The 11,640-nt window shown below is 44.4% G+C and overlaps 1 protein-coding gene across 2 annotated transcripts in view; it reads left to right on the forward strand.

Moving 5' to 3' along the window:
• Positions 1 to 11,640, forward strand: part of Pdpk1 (3-phosphoinositide dependent protein kinase 1) — a 79,144-nt gene that overhangs the window by 33,565 nt on the left and 33,939 nt on the right. For both annotated transcript variants that reach the window (XM_008845534.2, XM_008845542.1), the window contains exons 2-4: positions 3,911 to 4,177; positions 8,095 to 8,137; positions 8,394 to 8,531. In XM_008845534.2, coding sequence (XP_008843756.1) covers positions 3,911 to 4,177; positions 8,095 to 8,137; positions 8,394 to 8,531 — 448 coding nt within the window. The remainder of the gene's footprint in view (positions 1 to 3,910; positions 4,178 to 8,094; positions 8,138 to 8,393; positions 8,532 to 11,640) is intronic.

Below are 11,640 nucleotides of genomic sequence, written 5' to 3' on the forward strand. Positions count from 1 at the left end.
CCTGATAGGCAAACCCTGTAGCCCCAGCTGTCCTGGAAATCACTATGTAGACCAAGCCAGCTTCAACTTCATAAAGGTCTGTCTGCCTCTGCTGCCTGAGTGCTGAGATTAAAGATGTGTGCCACCACGCCTGGCTTTTTTTTTTTTTTTTTTTTTTTTCGGTCTTTTTGAGACAGGGTCTCCTTGTAGTCCCAGCTGTCCTGGAACTCACTATGTAGACCAGGCTGGCCTTGAACTCACAGAGATCCACCTGCCTCTGCCTCCCGAGTGCTGGGATTAAAGGTGTGCACCTGGCCATTTTTTCTTTTGTATTAGTTTCTAAAATCTGTTCTTAAAAACTGTTAACTCATTTTCTTAGGAAACATTTTGTATGTATATGCCTGAGTGTATATATGTGCATACAGGTGGTTGTGAACCACCATGTGTGTGCTGGGAACTGAAACTGGAAGGTGGGGTGGGGGTTTGTTCTCTGGAAGTGCTCTTAACTACTGAGCCATCTCCAGCCTCTTGCCTTTTAAGTGTTTATTATTTTTATTTTATGTGTATGAGTGTATTGCCTGCATATATGTGAGTGCATCCATGTCATACAGTGCTGTGGAGGTCAGAGGAGGGCTTCGGATTCCCCTGGAACTGGAGTTAAGGATGGTTTGCAGCCACCATGTGGGTGTTGGGAATTGAATCCAGGCCCTCTGCAAGAGCAGTCAGTGCTCCCAACCACCAAGCCATCTCTCCAGCCCTCTTCGTGATTTTTTTTGAGAGAATAATTACTTTATATCCAAGGTTTTTATTTATTTTAATTTTATGTGTATGAGTGTTTTACCTGAATGTATGTAAATATGCCACATGCATGCAGTACTTTCAGGGACCAGGAAAAGGTGTTAGACTCCATGGAACTGGAGTTAGGGATGGTTGTTAGTCACCATGTGGGTGCTGGGAACTGAACCTGGGTTCTCTGCAAGAACAACTAGTCTCTCCAGCCCTGCCAAGGTTTTAAAAACATTTATCTAGTGTGTGTGTGTATGTAAATGTACTCTGTGTGTATGTGTGTGTGTCCCCATGCTAAGGTTGTGTGAGTACACACATCCCATGGTATACATGTGAGGGCCAGAGGATATCAGCCTTCACCTTGGATGTCAGCCTTTACCACTTCAACCTGTTGGTGGCAGGCTCTCTCCTTGTCTGCCCTTGTGCTGCATATTCTAGGTTAGCTGGTCTGAGAGCTTCTGGGGAATTAATTCTCTTGTCTCTGCCTACCATCTCACCATAGGAATTCTGGGATTACAGACTGATACCATTGTGTCCCACTTTTACATGGGTTCTGGGAATCCAAACTCAGGTCATCAAGCTTGCATAAGAGTTTTCACCCACTAAGCCATCACCCTTGTCCAAGGAGTTTTGTATATGGAAAATACTTGGCTAGTCTTGGTATATTCCTTTTGTTCAACTTACTGACATTCTATATCTGCTGAAGATTTCACTGAGGCTTTGAACACCTCTTAGCACACAAGAAAGTGAGATTTCCTTAAACCCTTACACTCAGTCAGTCATATATCATTAATATTTTTGGTTAGCTCCTTTATATTTTTATACATAGTCTTACACTTTGCCTGGCATGATGATGACCTCAACAGACCCACAGAAAAGCTTGTTTTGTCTCACTATGGAGCAGGTGCAGGGTTGATGGTGGCTGCTAGGGCAGAGTCCTTGGGAGTGTGCTTTGCTGCCCCATCCTTCAGAAGGCAGCTTACCTCAGGAGCCCAGGCACCTGCCAGTGTTCACCATCTGCTATTCCTTTCTCCTTTGTAGTCATCATGTTTGGGTCACAGGATGTTCTGTCTAGATTTGCTTTTGTTCTTGTTAAGCTTTTGGTGATCTCAAGATGAGTATCTCTGGTATCTCTTCTTGGCTAAGCTTTCCTGAGTATCTCTGGTATCTCTTCTTGGCTAAGCTTTCCTCTGCTGACTCTTGGCCACTGTGTGCCCACCTGTCCTCCTGTACTTGGTATAGTTACTGTTTCCAGAGCCCTGGCTTCTTTACATTCACTCTGTGTATCCTTCCCTATTTACATAGAAAGAGAAAATCCCTGTCTGTTCTAATTAATAATACACAGCTCAAGAAGCAGCTTTGTGACCATACGGAATTACATGAATTAATAATTTAGTGTTCAGTCTATTTAGCTGATAGAGTTATATTGTTAGACTTTTTTCCCTCCACCTTTGTGTATCATTATGAACTCATGGCTTTTCTTAGGGTCAGCTTATTTCTAAGCACTCTGTTTTTAGTGTTTGGGTCACATTTTGGCCAGTGGCAGCCCTGCTGTGTTGTTCTGTAGGGCAGGGTTGTTTCAGAGGCAGTGTGGTTCCAGGATCCCATTGAGTTGTGTACTTTAAAATTTTCTTTTAGGTGGTGCTGGGAATTGAACCTAGGACCTCATGCATGGTGGGCATTCTCTCTACCACTGAGTTATATTTACATTCCCAGCCCTCAGGGCCATATTGAGATAAGTGCTGTCTGAGTTCTTGAGTAAGGAGGACTGTAATTAGACCGCAGTACCTGGGTAACTTGAATATGCTGAGTTTATTTTATGTTGTCTTTTGTGTTTGTGAGTTTATATGTGTATATGGGGAGTGCAGATTACCTTTTTATTTCTTTCTATAACAAGATCTCACTGGCCCAGAACTTTCTAAGCAGACTAGGCTAGTGGGGCAGTGACCCCCAGGGATCTGCTTATCTCTACTTCCCCAGTGCTGGGATTACAAAAATGTGCTATTATCAGGCTTGGCTGTTTTGTTGTTGTTTTCACTGGAATTTTTTTTTTTTTCTGTGCTAGTTATCATCAAACCCAGGGCCTTAGGCATGTTAGACACACATGTTCTACCACCCAGCTAGAGCTTTTTTTATTTAAGTGGGTTCTGAACTCATAGTATTTGTAAAGCAAGGAGTTTACTGATTGAGCTATATCTCCTCAACCTGTTTACTTTTATAATTAGGCTAGTGTTACTGCTGTGAGGACATGCCACGGGCAGAGCTGAAGAAAAGGCTTTTCTGGATGTGGATACATTTTTATATACTGCCAATTTAGCTTTGAACATTCAGATCCTTTCTCAGTGCCACTCTCTTTCCTCTCATCTTTTTGACACAGGGTCTTGCTGCTAGCCCAGGATGCCTTTGAAGCCATGAGCCTCCTGCTTCAACCTCCTGAGTGCTGGCATTACAGATGTGTGTACCACCACACCTGTCTTCTGCTTCCTTTTTTTGTTTTTTGGTCTTTTTGAAACAGGGTCTCCCTGAAGCCCCAGTTGGTCTGGAACTCACTATGTAGACTAGGCTGGCCTCAAACTCACAGAGATCTACCTGCCTCTGTCTCCCAAGTGCTGGAATGAAAGATACATGCCACCATGCCCAGCTAAATGTATAGCCCAGGCTGGCCTTGACCTCATGATATTTCTGTCTCATTGACAACTATTCTCTCATCACTTTGTCAACTGCCAAATTACTTTCCCAAAAACACTTTTTAAAAATAACAGCAGTTCTGGGTGCCAGCCATAGTTGTATGAGTATTGCTTTTTCATAGTCTTGCCAGCATTGGGTATCTCTGTATATTGTAAACATATTTAATCATTACTCTTATCTACTTATCCTCCATAATTACAAATTTGAAATGCTATCTCTGCTTGTTTTAGCATGGCCTTGAGGGGGGTGGTTGGAGTCTTATGCAGTGCTAATGGAGAGGTAAAGAGTTGTCTGGATGTAAGCACTGGAAAGAGAGAGGGAGGAGGAGTGTGCCTGAAGTGGACACCCAAAACCAGATGGGCTACCCTGTCTTCAGCAGTATAATAAAGTGCTTGCATTTGGGTCTGTCTACTCAAGAGGGAGCCACTTGACTTACCTCTTTCCTCTGTATCCACAGTATGATACTGTTCCCATTCAATCCAGCGTGGTGCTATGTGCTTGCCCGTCTCCATCAATGGTGAGGTCTCAGACAGAGTCCGGCTCAGCCCCTGGCATTCCTAGTGGTGTCAGCAGGCAGGGACCCACCATGGATGGCACCACAGCTGAAGCTCGGCCAAGTACCAACCCTTTGCAGCATCCTGCCCAGCCACCACCACAGCCTCGAAAGAAACGGCCTGAAGATTTCAAATTTGGGAAGATTCTTGGCGAAGGCTCTTTTTCGACAGTGAGTATGTGCTGCTGCTGCTACTGTTGCTCATTGAGCAGGTTTCTCTTGAGATCACTGACTATTGTAGGCTTGGCTCCAGGCAGTTTTCTTCCTGGGAAGTTGTTCCAGGTCCTCCTGGCTTGTCTCTTGTTGTGAAGGCTACTGAAGTCTTGGAGGGAGTGGTCTCTCCCTGCAGACCACCTGAGTTAAAATATCTAAACCTGCTGAGTGTGATGGCACACACCTTTAATCCTAGCACACAGGAGGCAGAGGCAAGAGAATCTCTTTGACATTTGTGGCCAGCCTAGTCTACATGGTAAGTTCCAGACTCTGTCCAAAATGCCAGAAAAAAAGCATCTGTTGATTTATGTTGCTTTAAAACCGCAATTTCATTTTAACCCAGCATGGGCAGGCTATGCTGTGTTCCTTGGACAGGCCATAGGCCATAGGAAGCTTTTTAGTTCCTTAGATTAAAAGTTAGTATCAGTGTTAGTATCTCTTTGAAGATTTTTGGTAACATTTAATGACTTTTCTTGTGCGTCTCTTTTGTTTGCTTTGTTATCTAAACTGCCACACTAGGCAGGGACTTAGGACCCAGGTTGTTGTTTTCATAAACCGAAACATTGTGTCATTACTGTCAAGCTGCACTCAGGATTACCTGCCTCATGTTTGACTCTGTAAGCAAAGATATGAATACTGAAAGCCTGGTGAGGCCTGGGGGGCTGAGTGGCTGTTGCTACACAGAGAAGCCCAGGGTGTATACTCTGTCCTAAAGAGCCTCCAATGAAACAGATTCCTGTGTTCTATCTCCAGTCTGAAATGGGTGCTCTAGGGTAGCACTAGTGGTTCCTTACCCTGGAGAGTTCCTAAATTATTCGTGTTTTTTTTTAATACTTCTATTTTATGTGTATGCATGTATTGCCTGCATGTAGGTAAGTGCACTCATGTCGTACAATGCCGTGGAGGACAGAAGCAGTTGTCGGATCCCCTGGGACTGGAGTTACGGATAGTTGTTAGCTGCTCTGTGGGTGCTGGGATTCGAACCTAGGTCTTCTGCAAGAACAGTCAGTGTTCTTAACCACTGAGCCATCTCTCCAGCCCCATATTCATGTTTCTTATACTTGACCTTCATCAAGAATCCATATGTGAAATTTGTTTTCTTTTCTCTCCCCTCTTCCTTTCTCCCTTCTCCTTTCCTCCTTTCCTCTTCTCCCTCCCTCCCTTTCCCCCTTCCTTTTTTGTTTTGGGGGACATAGGAGGGTCTCTCTCTATGTAGTCCTAGCTAGCCTAGAACTACATAGACCAAGCTAACCTCAAATTCACAGAGCTCTACCTCCTGAATGTTGGGATTAAAGTCATGAAGTCATGTGCCACCATGCCAGGTTAGAATCTGTTTTCTTATTTTCTCTCTCTCTCTCTCTCTCTCTCTCTCTCTCTCTCTCTCCCCTGTCTTTTTTTGAGACAGGGTCTCCCTGTAGCCCCTGCTTCCCTGGAACTCATTATGCAGACCAGGCTGGCCTCAAACTCACAAAAATCCACCTGCCTCTGCCTCCCAAGTGCTGGGCTTAAAGGTGTGCACCACCATGCCTGGCATTTATGAAATATTCTAAAGTACAAAGAACATGAAATATTTAAAGCTTACCTCTATATTCTCATTTTAATTACCACTGACTGTGGTGACCCTTACACATTAAGATTTAGATCTTAATTAGTAACTTTGGTGGAGTAACTCTGTTTAAAGGAAGATTGGGCCTTGTGAAAAAAGCCTTCAACTATGAAGATTGCTCCCTGTGCCTTTGCCTTGCCTTGCTGGAAGAGGAAACTGTTTTCAGAGTGTGGGTGTTGCACTCAGCTGCTAATGATATTCTAGTGAAGTTCTCCCTTTTCTCAGTTTTACTCTTTTTATATTTATCTTCACAAGAATGTAAATTAGGCACCATCCTTCCAGAGTGGCACAGTTGTCCTTAGTGCCATTTTGAACCCATTCCATGAAATGCTTGGGAAGCAGTACAAGCCTGAGGCTCCTTCCTGTCTGTTTGGGATCTATAGCCATGGATCTCTAGGTATTATCCTCTGATGTTTCTCTCCATTCCTGAAATAGTGAGCACTTTAAAATTAGATTTCCAGGGACTGGAGAGATCGCTCACTGGTTAAGAGCACTGATAGCTCTTGCAGAGGACCCAGGTTCGAATCCCAGCACCCACATGGCAGCTACAAACTGTCCTTAACTCCAGTTCCAGGAGAATCCGAAGCCCTCTTCTGACCTATGTGGCATTTCATGACACAAGTGCCCTCACATACATGCAGGCAATACGCTTACACACATAAAATAAAAATAAAACATTAAAAAAAAATTAGATATCCGGGGGGTGGATAAAAGACAGATTAACAGATCAAGCAGAATATTGAGTTAGCAGAGCTTGGAACTGGTGCTAGAGAGCAGGTGACATGGGCAGCATGTCCCATGTGATTCTCCAGAAGACCCTCTCTGTTCTTTGGGAAACCTGGTTAAAATATATTAAATTTAGCCAGGCATGGTGGCTGGCGCACACCTTTAATCCCAGCACCAGGAGGCAGAGACAGGCGGATCTCTGTGAGTTCAAGGCCAGCCTGGTCTATATAGTGAGTTCCAGGACAGCTGGGGCTACAGGGAGACCCTATCTTAAAAAGACCAGAAAAAAAAAAAAAAAAAGATTCTAAATTTAAGAAAACAGATTATATAAATACTTCGTCCAGAGGGATTCCACTCAACAGAGGTACTCTCATAACTTCTTCCCTTTTCCTACTTAGGAAACTAGCATGAAGGAATGTGTTATTGTATAAATGCATAATCCAGGGAGGAATGTCCCTTCCCAGCCCACTCCTCTCACCCTAGTGTCCGGGAATGCATATACAGCATGTTCCTCCAGCAAGATCTTTGAGATCTTTTCTCCCTGAGTGCATTCAATCCAGCCTCATTCCTGATGGCGGTGGGTAGCTCATAGTGTTTTCCAGGACCATGTCTGTCATAGGATGTGATTTACAACCAGGAGCCAGTGAACCTGCCTTATGACTTCCTGAAGGTCTTCCCACCAGGCCCAGAGATTTCTCAGGGATATTTACTTTCTGATCCAAAGGGCATCAGATATGTTTAGGGGAACACATTTACGTATATCAGCCATGGTGGGGCAAAGCTTCTGTGGCAAAGCTGCTACCAGCAGGCTCTGGCCAAACCTTGACCTGTCAGCTGAAGAGGATGGTGTCTGAGCACAGACTGAGGTGTGCTCTGCATGGAGGGCATGCTGGAAAGGGCTTGCTCTTGTGCTGGCTTTGTGATGGCTTAATTTTTTATTTTGTACCCAGTATAGCCATAACTGTGTTTATGGCACCAAATAAAATGTGTGATAGCACTTAGTTGGAGAAGCTTAAGTCAAGGGCAGGACCTATACTGAAAAGACATTTATGGAGTTATTTTCTGAAGAAATTCCCAGTACACATTTATGGTGGTATTTGAACATATCAGTCAATAAAATTCTTTTTTGTTTGGGATGGAGGTGTTGAGACTTATTGTGTAGCTCAGATTTGCCTGGAACTGCAGTCCTCCTGCCTCAGGCTCCAAAGCACTGAGATTGTAGGTAATGCATTACCATGTCTATTGGTTCTTGAATTTATACTTTGACTGTACTATGAGAACTGCTGGTAACTAGCTTACCTGAGAACAATGGGGAGATTACTGTTACGTGTTAATGTTACTATTATGTTACTGTTAACTTATTAGGACATATTAGCATGAGCAGTGCTTTCTGATAGGTTTGTTAGTATAGGAACTAAAGTATTTAAAAGTAACTTCAAACTGTGTGTATGGGTAAGTAGCCTTTGCAGGGTGACAAAAATTTACCAGACTCTGTCTCCTCATTATTATAGTGTGTGTTTTTTCCCTTTTCTCCTCAAACCAGGTTGTCCTGGCCCGAGAACTGACAACCTCAAGAGAATATGCTAGTAAGTACTAACTCCAGTGAGCTGTGTATGTGGGGTTCTGGGCTGTGCCATCTTTGTGTACATGGCAAGTTGGGTGGTGGTAGGGCCCAGAGGTTTCTATGCTGACTTCAGAGTCTATGACATAAGTTAGCATTACGGACTGACCACAAAGCTAGCGTAGGTGATTTTGGAAAAACTATAGTTTATACCAGTTATATTTATAAATTGTGGCTTTACCTTTTCCAGTGTTAGTTACTCACTTCTCTCTTGCCTTAAGTTAAAATTCTGGAGAAACGTCATATTATAAAAGAGAACAAAGTCCCATATGTAACCAGAGAGCGAGATGTGATGTCACGCCTAGATCACCCCTTCTTTGTGAAACTTTACTTCACATTTCAGGATGATGAAAAGCTGTGTATCCTTTGCATGGTCAGCCCTGTATGAAACCCACCAGCTACCCCCCTTGTGTTTTAGAGTTGTGATTCCATTGTTTGTTACCTGAAAGGAAAGGACACAGCATGAATCTCACCCTTGCTCCTTTGGGACTCCAGAGGCAACAGACAGCACCAGAGCATGGCTGAGGCTCACTGACATGCTGTCTCTGAAGGGGAAAACATCCTACAGCATTGAAGTTTTTATCCATAAACATGAATTGTTGTTTGTTATTTTTAACCCTGGTTTCTGGACATTTATAGAAAAGGGCTGTCCAGACTACCTCTCTAGCAGATTCACCTTACATCTTACATGCATGTTTATTACTGTACACATTCCTTACTCTTCTAACACTAGGGAATACTACCTTTCACCCTTTTGAACTTTTGCTTAGGAGACAGGATATTGGACCAGACCACATCTCTGGGCTACCTCTCAGCCAGATAAGTGGACTGTTCTTGCTCTCAATAAGTGCTCTTTCTTTCAGAGGAGCCCCTTCCCCCACCAACCCTGGCTAATTTTAAAGCTGGTCCATGTATCTGAGGGCTTAGCTTTTCTATTCCTCCTAGGCAAGGAGCCCAGTTTTTCTGTGTTCTGCCTTTCTCATCCATATTAAAACTTTGCTTTATCTTGCCCTACTCTTTTTTTGTTGTTGTTGTTGTTGGTTTATTTTATTTTATTTTATTTTATTTTATTTTATTTTATTTGGGTCTCCCTGTAGCCCCAGCTGTCCTGGATTCGCCATGGAGACCAGGCTGGATTTTATTTTATTTTATTTTATTTTTTTGTCTTTTTGAGAAGAGACAGGGTCTCCCTACAACCCAGGCTGGCCTGGAACTCACTATGTAGACCCTGTTGGCTTTGATCTCATTGAGATCTGCCTGCCTCTGCCTCCTGAGTGCTGAGATTAAAGACATGCATCACCATGCTGGGCTTATTTATTTATTTTTAAGACACAGTCTTACTCTGTAGCTCAAGCTAGCCTAGAACCCACCACAGTTCTCTTCTTCAGCCTCCTAAGTGCTGGCATTACAGGTGTGAGTCACCATACCCTGGTTCTGTTTCCACACACCCCCCCCCCCCGGTGTTTTTGAGACAGGGTCTTCCTGTTAGCCCCAGCTGGCCTGGAACTCACTATGTAGATCACACTTGCCTCGAACTCAGAGATCCGCCAGCCTCTGCCTCCCAAGTGCTGGGTTTGAAGGCATGTGCTACCATGCCTGCCATTCTGCTTCTACTTTTTTTTTTTTTTTGGTCTTTTTGAGACAGGGTCTCCCTGTAGCCCCAGCTGTCCTGGAACTCACTGTGTAGACCAGGCTGGCCTTGAACTCACAGAGATCTGCCTGCCTCTGCCTCCTGAGTGCTGGGATTAAAGGTGTGTGCCACCATGCCCAGCTCTGCTTCTACTTTTAATGCCATCTCTGGCTTCTGCTAGCTGCATCTGCTTGTGCTTTTTCATTTAGAAGTGCTTGTTTAGGGACATAATGCTGATTAAGCAGGGAAGAGTCTAACTTCATAAGCTTACACTGCACATGCATACAGATATTATATCAAAAACTATGACACAGATGTCCAGGTAGCAGATGAGTTTGTAAGAGTAGGAAGGATAGGTGTGGGTATATGATCTAGGGCTCTTGGAGCTCTGTGGATACATGAGGGCAGAAGCATGAGAGGCCCAACATTCTCTGAGCTGTGATGTCCTGCCATCAGTTCTGGATTTTCTCCTAGTGTGGCAGAAATCACAGGACCTACTCTGATTCTGGTCACTGTGGCCCATGCTAGGGGAAAGCAGAGTTGAATGGCTTCTGGTGTCTACCTTCAGAGTCTGGTCTGCACTGTCATCTGTATGAGCCCAGAGAGTCTGGGAAGTAGCTGGGTGGGGATAGATACTAGGCTGACATTTGCTACATGTGCTAGTACTCTGAGGGCCGAGGGTGGCTGCCAGCAGAGCCCTCAAGGAGCAGGGTAATGTACAGATAAGCGTTGTCAGTCAACTGACCAACTACCCAGAACATGAAGACTCTGGGGGCATGGAGACACAGAGGCCTCACATTATATAGGTTCTGATGAGGACCTGCCAGCTGCCCAGCCTGGCATTCAAGTACATGGGTCTGTGCCTGGGGTGGTAGATTGGGCAAATCATTGGCAGTTGGACAGGCAGTTTCTTGGCATACGAGGTTCAAGACAGTGAGAGGTGAGGCAGTGGAGATAAACCAAATGGTTCTTTCTGGAGGTCTTGCTTAGAGAGCACTGGTGGAGGGTTCAGTAGGGTCCAGAGGACAGCTTTGTTGATGGTGATGATTTTAGAGACTGTTGACATCTAGATAGAGTCCCTCCTTCATGCCCTTTGGGACCCCTTGTGACTGTACTCTCTCTTTGAGCCCATAAAGTCTGTTGCTACCAGACACATACAGGCCCAGACCCAGGCCTAGACTTTTCTGCCAGGCCTCCAAATGTTGCTTATTGACCTTGAAGCTCTGTTACTAATCTGCATGTGTTGCTGCTACAAAATGCCTGAGGCAGCCAGCCTTTTGAAAGGAAGAGACTTGTATAGTTCACAGTTTTTGGAGGCTGAATGTCTAGATGGCATGATGCAGGCTGTAACCCCTGTGGCACATGGTAGATAGAAGACCATGTGTGAAGGAAAAAAAGATCACATCTCAGGCCAGGAAGCAGAGGGAGTTGGTGGGGTAGGGGTTGCTCCTTTCATGACAACCCTTTCCAGAGAATTGTTAAGTATCAGTGAGTCTCAGGAATCTAATGACTTAAGGACTTCCCAATACATGCTGCCTCTTAATGTTTCCACCGTGTCCCAGTGTTACTACCTAGGGACCAAACTTCTAGCCACGTGTACCTTTGGGGGACACCCAGACCATAATTAGATCATGGACATCCCAGAGAGAATCACACACACAACTTGATTTCTACTTCTCCCAGGGCCACAACTGTGGGATCAGAGTTCAGAGCCCAGACCCAGACCAGAGTGCTCTTGCTGTGTGATTTTTTTTTTTTTTTTTCAGTCCTTTTGAGACAGGGTCCTACAACTGGGAATTTACATGGCAAACATAAGAAGTGCTCAGAGCAAGGTAAAA

Source organism: Nannospalax galili, unplaced genomic scaffold (assembly GCF_000622305.1).
Source record: "Nannospalax galili isolate Female #2095 unplaced genomic scaffold, S.galili_v1.0 scaffold471, whole genome shotgun sequence".
In the NCBI taxonomy this organism is placed as follows: Eukaryota; Metazoa; Chordata; class Mammalia; order Rodentia; family Spalacidae; genus Nannospalax; species Nannospalax galili.